General features: G+C 39.2%; 1 protein-coding gene and 1 long non-coding RNA gene across 2 annotated transcripts; one reads left to right on the top strand and one right to left on the bottom strand.

The window, feature by feature from the left end:
• Positions 1-3,811: 3,811 nt before the first annotated feature.
• LOC127128391 (uncharacterized) lies at positions 3,812-6,034 on the bottom strand. The gene is made up of 2 exons (XR_007805881.1): positions 5,221-6,034; positions 3,812-4,838 (listed from the first exon to the last, which is right to left on the bottom strand). It is a non-coding gene; the product is annotated as an uncharacterized LOC127128391 (long non-coding RNA).
• A 789-nt stretch (positions 6,035-6,823) lies between these two features.
• LOC127128392 (uncharacterized) lies at positions 6,824-16,791 on the top strand. The gene is made up of 2 exons (XM_051057647.1): positions 6,824-7,079; positions 11,708-16,791. The coding sequence occupies exon 2, from the start codon at positions 14,158-14,160 to the stop codon at positions 15,742-15,744; it is 1,587 nt and encodes a 528-aa protein (XP_050913604.1). The 5' UTR covers positions 6,824-7,079; positions 11,708-14,157; the 3' UTR covers positions 15,745-16,791.
• The last annotated feature ends 1,273 nt before the right edge of the window (positions 16,792-18,064 follow it).

The raw sequence follows: 18,064 nt of genomic DNA on the forward strand, positions 1-18,064 counted from the left end.
TTGGGTTCTTTGGAAAGCTTGGATCAAGGGGAACAAGTTTGATGTTCAACATTTTTTCATTCGGAGCTTGGAACATGGAGAATTTTGAGGTGCAAGTTTGGAAATTTCAACATGTTGAAATTTTTTCTAAGTGTCAAGCCATATATCTCAATATTCCACCTTGCTTAACTTTTTATGTGAGCTTCAAATAAAAACAGTGTCTTTATCAAAGTTGTATCTATTTCAAACACCTTCAAAATGGTCACAAATTTCATGTCATTTGGATTTGGAATGATAGAGTTATGCATTTTTGAAGTTTGGAAAAATCACTTGTTCAATGGTATAGGTCAAAAATGACCTATAATGTAACCTCATATCACATGTTCATAAATGTTGAATTAGCTCACACTCCAAACATAAAGGTTGAAGTAGACATCTTGAATTTTATTGTGCAACTTGGAAATCTTCCATATCATAAAAATTGAGCAAGTTATGGCTTTGAGAAGTTGACTTTCAAATTAGGGTTTAGATAAAATGACCTATAATGTTTCAACATAGAAAATGATTTTCCAAGCAAAACTAGATCTAGGTCTCAACATGAAAGTTGTTTGGAATGTCATTTAGAGTAACGTTTCTCTTGGAATAATTTTCATATGGTGAAAATTGCAGGAGATAGGGTCTAGGGAGACCCAGTTTTGATCAGATGAATTTATCTGGCCAACCACCATCAACCAACTTGATAACACTCAATTCTTTTGACTTTCTTGGCTCATGGTAGATCATATATGAATAAGATGATGAATTTTGAAGTTTCCCTTGAGAAATTTGATCAATTGGTGAGATAGCTTGTTAGAGAAGTTACTCAAGATACCTAGTCAAACTAGGGTTTCCAAGGCAAATCACCTCCAAACTCTTGAAGAAAACTTGATCAATATAACATGTAGGACTCATTGGAACTCATATATGACGCCCATAACCATTCTTGGATCAATTCATGGTTGTGCTCTTTTTCATGAGGGTTTCAAACCCTAGATATGGACTTGGTATATCAATGGAGATCATGCCCTACCTACAAAAGAGTTAGGAAAATGCAAAAGACATATTTTTGGCATTTTGGTTAGTAAAAATGATAATATATAAGCATGATACAATCACATGGTGCTTGGTGATCTCTCCTAAAACAAACCCAATGCAAAAGGGATAAGGAGGATGCCAAGGTATGATCCCAATGCTAATGCTTATGATGAAATTGCATGAGGGATCTTAGGGTCAAAATTGGGGTCTTACAGCTGCCCCTATTTAAGGACATTTTAACTGATGAGGCGAATGTTAAAATCTTCATGTCGACTCAGTAGAATGGGATTAAATAACAACATATAGAAACAAATTTTGGTCCCTAAGAGACCTCATGATGCATATGATATGAATGCAAAGTAAATTCTTTGTGGGGAAATATTGCCACAAAGGAAAAGAAATCAGAGAGACCGAAAGTCCGCAGGAGTATAATTTATTTTGTAAGGAAAACTCACTGGGGAGACAAAGACTCTGGGGGATAAAGGAGTTATGCGTAGGCCAGGCTACGACTTAAAACTGCTGGGGGACTCGAGGAATTCCATACAAAATGGAAAGACTCGGCCGGGGAAACAACAACTTCTGCAGGGGATACGGGTAAGTCAGGATAAAATTGAAGTACTTGAATCATGCAGGAAAGCGATTTCACTAAGGAAATGTGCACTCAACTCAACTGGGGAAGAAATAAACTTCAACACAGGAGGAGCAGAAATCTATTATCTACTACCTGTTACTGGGTGAGGAGATAATAAAGATCTGACAGAGAGAACATCCGTCATCGGTTAGGATGAACATATCAAGGATGACTCGTTGGGAACCAACAGAAGGGAATATTCATCACCGGTTACTGGATAAGAAAAACCTTGTTGGGGAAAACTGTAAAAATAGGATTTACAACTACCATTTACTGGGCAGAAGACCAAAGGTGAGAGTATTTGTCATCGGTTAGGATGAACATATCAAGGATAAACTCAACAGGGAAGAAAATCTGTCATCGGTTAAGATGAACATATCAAGGATAGTCTTGCTTGGAAAATGTCAAGGAGGATACCCGTCATCGGTTAAGATGAAAATATCAAGGATAAACCAACTGGACAAAAAGTAGGAATTACATCTATCGAATGATGGATAGAAAACCATCAGAGAGAAAATTTGTCACTAGTTAAGATGAACATATCAAGGATAGACTCTGAGAGGGGAGAAAATAGGAATTACATTTATCAGTTACTAGATAGAATACTAGTAAGGAGAAAACCCGTCACTTGTTAGGGTGAACATATCAAGGATTAACTCTGCGAAGGGGACAAAAGCAGGATTTACAACTACCGGTTACTGGGTAAAAGACCGCAAAGAGAAGGAAACTCGTCATTGTCACACCCCAATTTTGTCCAGGTGGTTTCAAAAAGAAAACCTGCATTAACATTCACAACCAGAGGTTATGATGTGTAAGTTCCCGTAGGGAGATCCCCGCTCGATCAAAAAGGCCCATAAACCTATATTCCATCCTTCATGACATTGTGACCTAGTGTTATAACCAAGTCAGGTTTCCCCCCGACCCATTATGCATAGTCCGTGTTTGTGGACCCCATTGTTGTGTTTAAAGGGTTTCGTGCTCCCACATGTGCATCCTATGATTGTGTCCCTTGGATTGGGCCTAAGTACATGTTGAGTGGCTTGATTTGGTTTTTTCAAAATACATGGTCCATTGCTCTACCTAGTTTCATTTGGTCAGGGTTATTCAAAACTCACTCCGGGTCATTGTCATTACCATTGGCTCTTGACCTATTAATGTCTAGTCAGGTCCTAGTTCAGTATGCCACTCGGTCCTTATCAAGATCTTTGCTTCGAACCTATTCAAGTTATGGTTGTGTCCTTTGAGTCGTGCTAATAAATCACCCAAATGTCAAGTCTTAATGTGGCCTATGTTAAAAGATATATTCATTCATCATTTATTCCACGCCATTTCAAATGTCAAATTCACAAAAGGAAAAATTCATTGATACCAAAGCCATTCATTCGTAGAATATGCCATGCATAGCTCGTTTCGTTCAAGATACCAATGTCATTTATTCGCAAGGGTCCATGCATGAAAAGGACACCAAAAATTGAGTTTAGGCCAAAGGTTGACTTTGGTCAAAGATTGACTTTTTAGTCAACTCTGACCAAAGTCAACTTAATCATGATACATTAGCTAGTACCCTCGTTCATCTTATTATTCCTCCATAACCCACTCTTTTCTCTTTGAGATTCATGATTGAAACCATAAGTGCAAGTCATGTTCAAAACATATTCACATGTCAAATGGCATTTTTCAGTTATGAATTACAAAAATCATTTGCTTCACTTGCCATCAGCCCATTTCAAACGTGAGATAATGATGGGGATTAGCACAGGCCAATGAAGAAATACTTTCGGCAGAATAACGAATCCCACTTCAAACTAGCAAATATAGTACTGCTTATCACAAAACTGCGAGCCTGCCACTTAAGGCATGCAGCATACAAAAGGCGTTGATATAGATCCTCACCCGTCGCTCATGACAAAATTACTGTGGAACCCAGTCAGGCGTGCATACTGTTGTAATAGCACACAGAAGTTAACCATGTTATCGTGATTTCTAACAGATTTACCAAGAAAACTCCAAGACACCAACACTGATAAACAATTGTGATACGATAACCAGGACCAGCTACAAACTATTACCAGTGAAGTGCATAATTGTTTCAATAAGTACTCCATTAGATTAGGGACTGATTCAAAGTACAGCAAAATCACAAGACGAATAATTGAAACATGCAATAAAAAAGAAAATTACATGTAGCATTCAAGTTTCTAATCCAGTTATGATAGTTTGAAATTGAGCTCAAAAGAAATACAAATGTTTGGAGCTCAGACAAATGAAAGCTAATCACTTTGACTTAGCGCAAACATACTAATTGAGTTAACAGTGTTAATTTGTAGCCCGGTTGTAATCAAAGAGTCCGGACTACTTTGACCCAATGACTAACAAAGGACATCACCATCTGAAACATATATTCTGGTTGAGTACCAAAGATCGTCAGACTGATCTTTTGTTACATTTAAGTGCTTCCATATATCATCTACAGTGAAAATGCTCTTACTCCATATATTCATTTGGCTCTTCCCTGGTCATCCAAGACTTTGAGATGGTGGAGATGCCATCGCGGTGTACCGATTGTTAGGCTGGCAACAAAATAAATGCAGATGGCAGCAAATCAGATCCTACAATTTTGATTGAAGTTTATGCTTTAACCTTAGCAGTATTGAAAACCATACTCCTACAATCTGGCAATAGGCTCACAAACCATGGTGGTATAATGTATGTTTGACCATGAAAGGTCACAGTTGCTGCTTCATATTCATCAATGTTGGCAAGGAACGTTGAGCATTTGTTGGAAGCTTGAGGCATAGACAAGTTAAAACCTTCGGTATGAACATCTGCTTGGTATACATGCGCCTCCGGCTTTCGACCAGGTTTTATATATGTTGGTGAGTCAGCAACCACTAGAGCTAGCTCACGTGGCCTTAAAGCAGCCTGTAGATTTTTCGAGTGACCCCATTTTGGCTCATTCAGCAGACCATGCCTCTCTTTGCAGCATCCTAGTCAGTTGTAACGGCATTGAGTTTCTTTCCAAAACGTAGTGTCGACCGTTCACCGTAATAGTGATTCCGTAGTATGTGCGGAGTGATATCATGTCGGCGTTGAAGCCATTCCCGGGTTTTCAAATCGCTCTCTAATCACATTGCCAAGCCAACATGCGTACAACCTGCAGGAAGCAACCAAGACATATCAGTTAACAGAGCCACCCTTCTATATCATTCAATAAGATCATCATGCATTTGGGCATTGAGACAAAATCGATACATCAAAATAAGTCCACAAAAATACACACACAAAAAAACTAAGTTCAGATAATGGTGTAGCAAAACAGGGACCACCAAAATTCAGAGGATCCGAAAGTCTCATTCACTACAGACAAAAAGAAATCCATTCACTCCTAACAAACTCGCAAGATTTACCAAATCTGAGGGAGATTCAAGTCTAACAGAAATTTATCCTGTAGTCCCTGCCAACTCACAATCAAAAGGACCACACACACCCCTCTATAAAAAGGGTGTTCAATCATTGAAAAGAAAAAAAAGGGGTACCGTCACGCTGCTGGAATCCCCACATGAACCTTGCACCAAAAAGCTCCACTAAAAACTGTACTTCGACTCTGATTTTCACACTGAGAATCAGAGTTTGAAGAGCTCGACTCCTCAACCACGTGCGAACGGAAACGGCGAGCAAATAGAGAGGAAAGTCAGAATCAGACCGTTATTTTGCAGAAAAGAAGTCAGAGGCACTCGTTAAAGCTCTATGAAAAAAACTCGTTCAAGGTTCACCAATTGAAACATTGAGACAGGAGACCTCAAGCTCCAACCTTATCATGACGAGAAATCGTCCAAAAAACCCATGAGATTCGAGGAGTTATAGACGAGTAGACGGAAAGCAGCTCACCTCATCGACAAGATCGCTCGCGGGATAAAACCCTTGCCGAAATACAGAAGGTCACGGCGGACTTGAAGATCTTCAGAACTTCAAAGTTGGTAATGTTTCTCGTCTTTTGTTCATAAGTCGCAACCGCTACATATGCAGTGATCGTTATCTCCATATATGACCAAATTCATGACCTTTGATAGTCGTGATCTTTTGTTTGTTTTCTTGATGTTGTTTTTTTCTGCCTTGTGTATGTTCAAGACTGTTTTCAATATAGATTCAATTTTTACATGACCGTCATGGTGTTTTGAGTGGATTCGTGAATTTTCTTTCTGAAGATTTATTATTTCGTTTTTTTTCTGCTGGTTTTCCTTTGCTAATATGATGTATGACCATAGTGGAATACGTAGAATGGGAGGGGTTAATTGATTTTAAGATGCAATGAATAATTTAAATAGGAGTTAATTACAGTTTAGTGTGTTAATTAATGCAATGAGTGGCTGTTGAATATTAAAAAAAGCCACACGTCTTCTCAAAAGCCAGGCGGCTACGTGGATGATATTGAGGACTTACAAAGCCACATGCGCAGGGGAGCTGTACAGCTGCCCCTTCAGATTCCGTTCCATCCCTTTGCTTCCGGGTGGAGCTTAAAAGGGGTTGGGCTTAAGGCCCATTTTGTCTTTTTTTTACTTCCTTCATTTTGGATTATTGGCCACTGTAGAGTCTCATATGGGCTTTTGTAGTTAGAGTGTTGGGACTTCACCTCCTTGCTGTTTCCCAAACACCCCAACCTGAATATTTTTTATGAATTACTTTGGATGTTTTAATAAAAAAATCAAGATGTATATGATTAGATAATAATAGTAGAAATATTATTCAGTTTGATTATTGATTATTATTTATTTTAATTCATATCTTTGTTTATTTCGTTAGAATATTATAATTAAATAGGAGATTAATTATTAAGGTTGGCAAATAATTCATTTTTTAAAAAAACAAATACAGTCTTAATCCGATGACAAGTATTCTCGTTTAAGGCTAACTGTAAGACCCTAATTTTGACCCTAAGATCCCACATGGCATCATGTTATTGCACAAGTACATTGCCTCAAGGATCATAGCATGTTTGACTCCTTAACCCTAGGGTGGGGACTTGTTTGAGTGTTTTGAAATCACCAAGTATGCTTGTATTGTATATTATTGCTTTTCTTATTTGATTACTAATCAAAAGCACAAGAATATGTCACTAACTCTTTTTGTTTTGAAGCTCAAGTGATCATGTGCTCACAATGCTCCTAGGAGGCTCCTAAGTCCAATGAAATGGCTATATGAAGATGAAACAAAAACATGACAATGGTCCATAAAGTTCCTAATCATCATATATGTCTCCCAAGTATCTCAATTTTCCAATTTGATCAATATAACCCAAGGGCTTGAAGATTGTTTCCTAAGGAAACCCTAATTTCATTATGCTTTGACTGTGCATTGCCCATGAAGCAACCTCAACCTCTGATCAAATTTAATCAAGGTAAGTTATTTCATTCATCATTTTATGCATATATGAACCCATTTGAGGCCCCTCAATCATTTATTCATCAAGATTGGAAGTTTGGCCTTGAAAAGTTGACCAGCCAAGTCATCTGACTAAACTAAGGTCCAATGAGATATAACTTTTTATGTGTTTGTCAAATGAAGATGACCCCAAGACAAACGATGTTTCTAAGAATCATATGAACAACTTTCATGTTCATCAAAAATCCATTTGAAATTTGGAAGGTCAACATTCATTTCAAAACATTATAGGTCATTTTGACTGAAACCCTAATTTTGGGTCAACTTACTAAGGACATAACTTCCCTAATTTTTATGATTTTTAGGTGAGACCAAATGCATTAGAAATCTTGAGATGTATACTTAAAATGTTATGTTGGAAAAAATTTCATAATCCTAAAATAAATACATGTGATAATGCAAAACATTATAGGTCAACTTGGACCTAATTCATTAAATTTGAAAAAATACCCAACTTCAAATGCCCATAACTTTGTCATAGAAAATCCAAATGATGCAAAAGTTGAGTCTAGATTGACTATCTTGAAAGGATATACAACTTTTATGTTTGAGGTTTTTCCATTTGAAGCTTGTATCATAAGGACAGAGGGGTTTGATTAAGCTTTCTTTTGAGTGAAATTTTTCAAAGTGATTTGAACATGTTTTGTACTTGAATTTTCACAACCAGTTTTCATCAATTTGCACATGCAAAATGATTTTTTGCCCAACATGACTTTTGTTCCTTATTTCAAGGGCTTTCCAACCATTACTCACAATACTCATTTGGATCTACCATTTGTGAGTTTCGAATTTCTTTTCATGTATGTGCAATTTTGGTATTGTGTGCTAAAACTTGAAATGCAAGCTTTCTCCATTCAAAGTGCACGACCAATTGCCCTTGACATGATCTCAGCAAGCTTCTGCATTCATCATTGGGCCTTCCACACGCTTACACAGGCCCATGCATCCAAATTCAAATTCTCATGCACATGAACAAAGTGTGATGCACAACCACATTCAGCTATAAATAACACCTTCATGAGCTTCATTTGCTAACCTTTTAGAGATCCCAAGTGCTGCAGAATTGAAACCATAGCCATTACCAAAGGAATTAATCACTTTTCTTCAATTTTTCGAGCTTGAAATTCAGCATCATTAGCTGAGTTTTAAAGCCAAATTCCTTAGCCTATCACTTCCATTACACTCAAGGGTCAAGAAGGCGCAAGGATCTTGGAGAATTCGTGGCCAGAAGTTCATCAATTCAGAGGTATAGTCTTAAACTTTTTGGATCTGAATCTCCTAATTCAATGTAGTATCCTTGTGTTTTTGTGGTTTTCTGAAGTCCTCACACTTGAGGCAAGCCATTGGTGCTTTCAACTCCTCATTTCATGAACTTTTAGTGTGAACACCATGATCTTCTCCTTCACATTTCTCTCAATATAGGAAGAGTGAGGGAGATCCATTGGTATAATGATGATCTCCATCACACGAGCTTCATTTCCATGTCCTTGTTTTTAATTTTCATTAAAATTTATTTCTCTGCAACTGGTGGTCGGAAGTTGTTGTTTCACCGGAGAAGATGGTGGTTTCCACCACCATCACCACGTCTGTCACTTGTAGCCATTGGATCACCTTGCCACGATCTAATCTCACACGTTCATGTTAAATACTTCATTTAATGCTAGATGTGGCGCGTTTGACTTGGATATATCGTGCGCCATCAGATCTGAATCGTGCCAGATGCCACGTCAACTAATGAATTTGCATCTGATGGTTGTGGCTTTTTCACTTATTTTCATTTTCCATTTATTTTTTGTTAATTCCTTTTATTTTCAAAAATTCATTAAAAATTCATTTGAAGTCAGAAAAATATGAGACCAATTCCAAAAAAATTCTTGAAAAATCAAGTTTCATATTTTGATTTTTAATTATTTTTGTGACTTCATTTGATATTTTTTTATGAATTACTTGTTTTTATTGGTTTTAATTCATTTTAAAATACTTTCTGACTTTTAAAAAATCCAAAAATATTTTCATAGCATCTATGGATCATGATTAGTCAATGAAAAATAGTCTCAACAATTTCTTGATTGTTTTGAGGTTATTTGAAATTTTAATTCATATTGTGCTATTTTTAATTGTTTTTAATTGATTTTAATTACTTTCTGATTTCAAAAATTTGTGAGAAAATTAGTCAAAGCTTATTTGACTATGTTGAACCAATGAGAATTTAATTGGACTTTTTGAAGTTGATTTGAATTGAATTTGAGGGTCAACCTTATTTGTTTATTTTTTTATGTTTATGTCATTTTTCTTTTGCTCATTTGAGCCCATTATTGTGTATATATATTACTATTTTGTGTTGCTTTGTGTTTGTTTTGTGTGGACCAAATGCAAAAGGAGAAAAGACTTAGAATTAGGACTTACCCATGCTTAAAGGAATTCAAGAGCAACTAGGCCTCATGCCTTTAGAATGCAAAACTTGTTGAAGAGCAATTATGCCTCATGCCTTTAGAATGCTAAAACTCAAAGTTGACCTCAAAGGACTTCTCCTCAAACTTATTCTTTGTCCATTCCCTTTATTGTGTTGTGAACTTTTTGATGTTTGCTTTTGTGTGATAGGGATCCCATCTTAGGATTGTGAAAAGAGGACCATTGTCATGAGTAGCCAAGTTAAGAGCCTAGGAGCTTGAATTCAAATTATTGATTGCTTGTTTGTGTGCTAAGTCCAAAGGAAAGGAGCATCTTTAGTCATCTCTATGACTCCAAGAAAAGGAACTCCAAGGGTTTTTCTTTTCCCTATTATCTTTGTATGCTTTAGGAATAGCCCATCTCTTCTTCTCCCTACTCTAACCAAGCCAACAAATCATTTTCAAAACTTTGACTTTGTTTCAAATTAGAAACCTAGGCCTTAGGCCTTTGACTTTTCAAAACTCTTTTCATCAATACTCATTGTGAATAAATGTTAATCCAACTTTGACCTCATTTTGTAAATAACTTTAACTTGTAAATATAACTCATTTCAAGTTGTTTTTGTGGTTCCAATGGCCACCTTGTTAAAACCTTTTCATAAACATTAATCATAGGTTTGAGTTATCATAGTGGTTGATGTAAATCTCATTTCATCCTTAGTGTTGGATTATAAGTCTTCCATGATTATTATAGGGTTAACCCCTCGCTAACATGTTGAAGCCCTCCTTACATGGTGGATTGTTGGTTTAGGTTGATTTTCTCCCTTTGATAACAAAAGACCTTAAGGCTTTTGATTAAAATCAATTCACCAATCTTTGAAATTTTTACCCCGAACTACAAGGTTTTGATCCTCCTCTGTGATGGTACGTAGGCAATGGGTTCATCCATTCAAACAACAAATTTGTAAATATAATCTATTCTCTTCTCATCCCTCCAATCTTTTGCACAAATCTTTTCACAAACACCAACCTATAACATATATTTGCAAAAAGGGTTCCCTTAGAGTACTAAGGATGTTTTGGGTGCGTAAAACCTTCCCATTTCATAACCAACCCCCTTACCTAGATCTCTGACATTTTTATTAGTTTTTGATTTGAAAAACTCCTTACTTGGCTTTTGTTCGCTTTTTAGCCTTTCCTTTGGACAAATAAAAGTGCGGTGGTGACTCGAATAGTATGTTGACTTTTGGTTTAGTCAATAAACCTAAAAGTAACGAAAACCCTGCTACAGGAAAGTGGCGACTCTGTTAGGGACACTAGCCCCGTGGGTTTTGCCTACTTTTTGCTTGTATGTGTTGTATGTGGTATATTTTTATGCAAAATTTGGGATGAATGTATTGTTTGTAATGTATGAATTGCTTGATATATTAATTGCTTGTATGCTTGGTGGTTTCTTGTGAGATGAGTTCTATACCCGAACTCGAGTGCACTTATGATAGGAGAATGGCATAGTCGTGTTGACTTGTGTGGAGTTATTCCTTAACAAGTTAACTTACAAGTCCATTCACTTGGTGGAGGTTTTTATTGGGATCACTAATGTCACACTAGTAGTCGTGGTTAGGCATTACTCTTTCCAATAGGAACCCTAGAAGCCAAGGAACTTAGATACCTAGCCCATCTTGGCCTATTTTAGGACGTAGTGCGAAGGTCGTTCAAGTGTGAGACTTGAGACGATTGTTACGCGATACTACACTCATAAGAGTCTCTCTTGAGAATATTTTTGGAAGACGGGTAGTCGTTTCATCCGATAATATCCGAAAGATGGGATGATGACTATGGGTACCTTTTTAGAACATGATCGTTAGGTTTAACCATAGTACACTCCTGTTGGGTGGTTCTTAACCGAGACTCCATGCTCGTGACTTACAACAAACCCGTGATTCACAGTCGATCCGTTCTCGTATATCCTTAATATCAATGGAACTTGGGTGTTGATAAGGTGTAAACCATAATCCACCAAAATGGATGATTGATATTGGCGATGACTTGGGCCATCCCGTGACCTTTGTGTGGCGTGACTTGCTTGATCCTTGAGTTTGTTTGTTGCATCCATGCATCCATGCATTCATCCGCATTCATGTCATCAACAATAAGATTTTACAAGGAACTTAAAGGTCTATTTGCAATTTTTCAGACATGGATAAGCAAAGAAGGAATACGAAGAAGTACAATTTCAGACAACCCGACTTGAAAGAGTTAAGGAGTTTGGCATCTTATTTATTAGAACCCTTGGAATTCACAACGCGACATGGGAAGCTTCTGGCTATTCTTTCTACCAAGGTGGATGAGGGTCTGATGAGTGTGTTGGTGCAGTTCTACGATCCTCTGTATCGGTGCTTCACTTTTTCCGGATTTCCAGCTTTTGCCTACATTGGAGGAGTATGCTTATCATGTGGGTACACCTATTCTTGACCGGTTGTAGTTCAGTGGTTTAGAGAAGATTCTGGCCTCTCAAGAGATTGCTGATATGCTTCACGTGGAGGTATCTGACATTGTTGCCAATATGACTGCCAAGGGTGGAATTCAAGGTCTCCCATCTGATTTTCTAATTGCCAAAGCTACTTTGTTTGGGAAGGCCATGAGTAAGGAAGCTTTTGAAGCTATATTTGTACTCCTCATCTATGGGCTAGTGTTATTTCCTAACATCGACAACTTCGTGGATGTGAATGCTATTAGGATTTTCTCTTCTCTTAATCCCGTTCCAACTCTGTTGGGTGACACTTATTTCTCTTTGCATATGAGGAATGAAAAGGGTGGTGGTTCCATTGTGCGCTGTCGGCCTCTGTTGTACAAGTGGTTTATTTCACACTTGCCTCAAACGCTTGCCTTCAAGGAGAACAAGGGATGTCTACGGTGGTCCGCGAGACTTATGTCTCTCACTAATGATGATATCTCTTGGTATAATCGTGTTTATGATGGCGTTCAGATTATTGACTCTTGTGGTGAGTTCTCCAGTGTACCTCTTCTTGGTACAGGTGGTGGAATTAACTACAACCCCGCTTTGGCTCGCCGTCAGCTTGGGTTCCCCTTAAAGGATAAACCTAACAACATTTCGTTGGAAGGATTATTCTTTAAAGAGGGTAAAGATCCCCAAAACTTGAAGGATATGATGTCCGCGCCTGGCGCAAGGTTCATAAGAAAGGGAGGAATGAGCTTGGTCCAAAGAATTGTGTTGCTTTGGAGCCTTACACCTCTTGGGTAAGGAAGAGAGCTCTTGAGTACCGCATGTCGTACGAGTATCCGAGACCTACCCCTATGGTTATGGTTGGGCCTTCAACCCTCCCTAATCAAGGAGTAGAGGAGTTGAGAGACGAGGACTGTTCACGTGCTTGGGTTCGTGAGCGTGATGAGTTTCTTCGGCAGCTCAAGGATAAGGATGCAATGATAGAGTTTCTAGAGCATCAAGTCATTGATGAGCCCGATGATGTGGTTACTTATCTCCTTCCTACTCGTCTAGGTTTTGGAAGAAGAGATATGATCAACTCGCCAAGGAGAAGGCCGACATGGAAGCAACTTACGAGAGAGAGGTGAAGAGGCTTCGTGCGACGTATCTCCCGATCTCGAAGGCTTTGGACGATTACTTCTAGGGCTCCATAGGATGTTTATTCTCATTTTCTCTTGTATTGTATTTGGTTACCGAGACTGTACTACTTCTTTGGTGTAAAAAGTTTCCAAATATTATATTGCTATGAGTATTCCACATATGTCTTAAAAAGTTCAATATTTTCAGAACATTTGCAAATAGATCTTTATAAAGTTCCTCTGATAAAAAAACAAATCATATGCACGAGCATTGCATGCATCATATGCATAAGCAGGTTTTGGTTCCGAGCTCTTGATACAATGGTCTAACTCTTTGCTCTTCATTTATTTGAAGACAAGCTGACGCACCGGTACAACACCCGAGCAAATCATCAGAAGATCATGGAACACCTCGAGCAAGAGAACAGAGATCTGAAAGAGGAGATTGCCAGGCTGACTGCCATGATGGAGTCAGTTCTTGCTGCACAGAGTCAAGCTTCTCCAACTCCTGCAACTCCTCCCGGGAGAACAGTCATTTTCGAAGTGGTTACCTCAACAGTGCCTGCTGCCACCGCCCACTTCGCTCCTAATATACCTGCTGGATTCCCTTGGGGAATGCCACCTAACTTTGTACCAGAGGGTTTCTCTCCCACTCTTGCTTCTATGCCGACATCTAGCCCGATCATGTCTGTACCACCTCCCGTTGTACACACTTTGCCGCGTGTTGAAGACACCATCTATCATTCCGAGCCATCTGAGGGCCCGGACGTTTATGAGAAGATGGACGAGATGAAGGATCAATTCCTTGAGTTGTGCAAGGAACTAAAAACGCTGAGAGGCAAAGATCTGATTGGGAAGAGTGCTGTTGAACTGTGCTTAGTGCCCAACGTAAAGATCCTAGTTAAATTCAAAGTGCCTGACTTTGAGAAGTACAAGGAAAACATGTGTCCGCTCAGTTATCTTGTGATGTATGCCCGCAAGATGTCGACCTAGACAGATAATGATCAATTGCTGATTCACTATTTTCAGGATAGCCTGATAGATGTTGCGCTTCGTTGGTATATGGGGCTAGAGAGTGCAAGCATCCGCACTTTCAACGATCTAGGAGAGAATTTCGTGAAACAGTATAAATACAACGTGGATATGGCTCCAGACAGAGATCAGCTGAGGGCAATGTCCCAGAAGGACAAAGAGACCTTCAAGGAACATGCCCAGAGGTGGCGGGAATTGGCAGCTCAGATAGTGCCACCCTTGGAGGAGAAGGAGGTGACAAAGATCTTCCTCAAGACTTTGAGCTCTTTCTATTATGAGCGCATGATTGCTAGTGCTCCCTCGGACTTTACCGAAATTGTAAATATGGGGATGAGGCTAGAAGAGGGAGTCCGAGAAGGACGTGTGTCCCATGAGGATAATTCGGTAAAGAAATATGGAGGATTTGCCAGGAAGAAAGAAGGGGAGACTCATGCTGTTTCTTCCCATATTAAGAGAAGACCCTCTGTGAGGAGGAAAGAAGTCCGACCAACTGTTAGCCAACACCAGGTGGCTCATATAGCATCTGCTTTCAGAGAAGCTCAACAACCACAACAACAACGTCAACAACAACAGGCTTACCAGCCTCGCAACAATAACAACACCAACACCAGCAACTATGAGAGGAAGAGGGTGACTTTTGACCCGATTCTTATGACCTATGCTGAATTATATCCTTCCTTAATTGATAGGAAGTTGATAACTCCACGAGATCCTCCTGTTGTGCCAGCCAATGCCCAATGGTGGTACAATCCTGAACTTCACTGTATGTATCATTTCGGTGCGCCCGGACATGACGTGGAGAATTGTTTTCCTTTGAAGACCAAGGTGCAAGACCTTGTGAGGAGCGGGATACTATTCTTTGAGGATGTAGGCCTGAATGTCAAGAAGAACCCATTGCTCGAGCATGGGAAGGCGGTTGTCAATATGGTTCAAGGTTGCCCTGGCAAATACAAAGTCCTTTATTTGAATTACATAAGGCAATACTTAGTAGAGATGCATAAGTTGTTGTGTGAGCACAGTCATTATGAGCATGATCATGATAGATGCCATGAATGCACTGTCAATGAAAGAGGATGCCGCAAGATAAGAAAGGACATCCAAGAGATGATAGACCAGGGGATGATTGAGATACTTCAGAATCATAATAAGGATGAAGTTGATGTTATCACCCTAGTGTTCAAAATTCCTGATCCTGTTCTCATTAAGTATGATGGCAGCAAGAAGAAGGTGGTGCCAACTCTTGTGATTAAGCTAGCGGGCCCTGTCCTGTATGTGTCAAATAAAGCGGTCTCGTACCGTTATAATGCTGTTATGCTGGAAGATGGGAAGGAGGTGTCATTGCCCTCAACCTCTAATGTAAGCATTTCTGACGTTAGTGGAGTGACCTGTAGTGGTCGTGTTTTCTCGGCTCAGCCGAAATCCCATGAAGACGTCATGAAGAAGGATGTTGTCAATCCTGCCGGTCCCGTGGGGACTTCTTCGAATCATTATGTTCCTGTTGTGAAGGGTGTTGACCCTGTTGTTGTCAAATCTGTTAAGGCTCCTATCCTGGTTGGCCAGTCTGGCATGTTGAGAGAGGATGGTGATGAGATGTTGAGGCTCATCAAGAGGAGTTAGTACAATGTTGTGGAGCATTTTCTTCAAACTCCATCAAAGATATATGTCCTATCTTTGCTGATGAATTCAGAGCCGCACTTTGAATCGTTGCAAAGGGTGTTGGACGTGGCATACGTGGATCACAATGTCACGATTGAGCAGTTTGATAGTATTGTTGCAAATATAACTGCCTGCAACAATTTGAGCTTCTATGATGATGATCTTCCCGAGGAGGGAAAAGACCACAACTTGGCTTTACATATCTCTGGGAATTGTAAAGACGATGCCTTGTCCAATGTGTTGGTGGACACAGGGTCATCACTTAATGTATTGCCAAAGTCCACTCTCGCCAAGCTTTCATATTAGGGGCCTCCCATGAGGCAGAGTGGAGTGGTAGTAAAAGCTTTTGATGGATCGCGTAAAACTGTGATTGGTGAATTAGACCTCCCAATCAAGATTGGACCTAGTGATTTCCATATCACTTTCCAAGTTATGGATATACATCCGTCATACAACTGTTTGCTTGGTAGACCACGGATTCACGAGGCAGGTGCCGTGACATCCACCCTACACCAAAAGTTGAAGTTCGTCAAGAACAAAAAGTTAGTGGTGATAGGGGGAGAGAAGGCTCTCCTTGTCAGCCATTTATCTTCCTTTTCCTACATTTATGCTGAGGATGAGGTTGGAACCCCGTTCTAAGCCTTATCTATTGCTGAGCCTTCTAGGAAAGGACTTTCTTCATTTGTCTCCTATAATAACGCGAAGTTGGCCATCGAGCATGGTGCAACTACTGGTTTGAGGAAAATGATAAAGATGGAAGATAATAAGTCTCAGGCTGGTATAGGGTATACTTCCGGTGTTTCCAATGATCTAGGGTTGTTTCAGAGTGGAGGTTTCATCCACACCGTTGAAGATCAAGAAGTTGATGCCATCATTGAAGAAGATGAAGAGGAAGACCTTGGCAACTTTGTCATACCTAGAGGGATCTGCAATAATTGGGTCGCTGTTGATGTTCCAACAGTTATCCATAAGTCAACGTAATGTGTTCATTTTGTTTAAAAAACCCTTCTCCCGTGCCAAAAGGAGAAGTGAAGACATTGTTGGCATAATTGATTAATACAATGATATTCATTCAATAATCGCATGTTAAATATTTGTTTTTCAAATTATTTTTTCATTTTTGCTTTTTGCATGAAATTGGTGATCACCATAAAACCCTAAAAAAGAGAATAAAATCAATTTTCCCTCTGCATAATGATTTTCCTTGTTTGAATTCTGAAATATCTTTTATACTCAAAATCATTATGCATGTTGATCAAACCCATTGAACATAATGATCCAACACCATCTCCTAACTTTGAGTTCTCTGTATTTGAGGCAGAAGAAGATGATGTTGAAGAGATTCCTGATGAGATTACCCGTCTGCTTGAGCACGAAGAGAAGATCATTCGGCCACATCTTGAGAATTTGGAAACAGTCAACTTGGGGTCTGAAGACTGCATTCGTGAAGTGAAGATTGGGGCACTCCTTGAAGAATCTGTTAAGAAGGGTTTGATTGAGTTGCTACGAGAATATGTCGACGTCTTTTCCTGGTCGTATGAAGACATGCCTGGTCTAGATACTGATATCGTGCAACATTTCTTGCCGTTGAAGCCTGAGTGTGTGCCTGTGAAGCAAAAGCTCAGAAGAACTCATCCTGATATGGCAGTGAAGATTAAAGAAGAAGTTCAGAAGCAAATTGATGCGAGATTTCTGGTGACTTCTACATATCCTCAATGGGTGGCCAATATTGTGCCTGTACCTAAGAAAGATGGAAAAGTCTGAATGTGTGTGGATTACCGTGACTTGAATAAAGATAGTCCAAAAGATGATTTTCCTCTACCACACATTGATATGTTGGTAGACAATACGGCTAAATTCAAAGTCTTTTCATTTATGGACGGATTTTCCGGTTATAATCAGATTAAAATGGCAGCCGAGAATATGGAGAACACAACATTCATCACACCTTGGGGAATATTCTGTTATTGAGTGATGCCCTTCGGTTTGAAGAACGCCGGAGCCACGTATCAACGCGCTATGACTACCTTGTTTCATGACATGATGCACAAAGAGATCGAGGTATATGTCGATGATATGATTGCAAAGTTGAAAACGGAAGTTGAACATGTAGAACACTTGTTGAAGCTTTTCCAGCATTTAAGGAAGTACAAACTCCGCTTAAATCCGAACAAGTGTACATTTGGAGTCCGTTCCGGCAAGTTATTGGGCTTTATTGTTAGCGAGAGAGGTATTGAAGTTGATCCTACCAAGGTCAAAACAATACAAGAGATGCCTGCCC

This window comes from Lathyrus oleraceus, chromosome 3 (genome assembly GCF_024323335.1).
Source record: "Lathyrus oleraceus cultivar Zhongwan6 chromosome 3, CAAS_Psat_ZW6_1.0, whole genome shotgun sequence".
Classification (NCBI taxonomy): Eukaryota; Viridiplantae; Streptophyta; class Magnoliopsida; order Fabales; family Fabaceae; genus Lathyrus; species Lathyrus oleraceus.

What these genes read in the sequence shown, in the direction of transcription:
- LOC127128392 (XM_051057647.1), top strand. Translation starts at nt 14,158, where the DNA reads ATGGGGCTAGAGAGTGCAAGCATCCGCACTTTCAACGATCTAGGAGAG.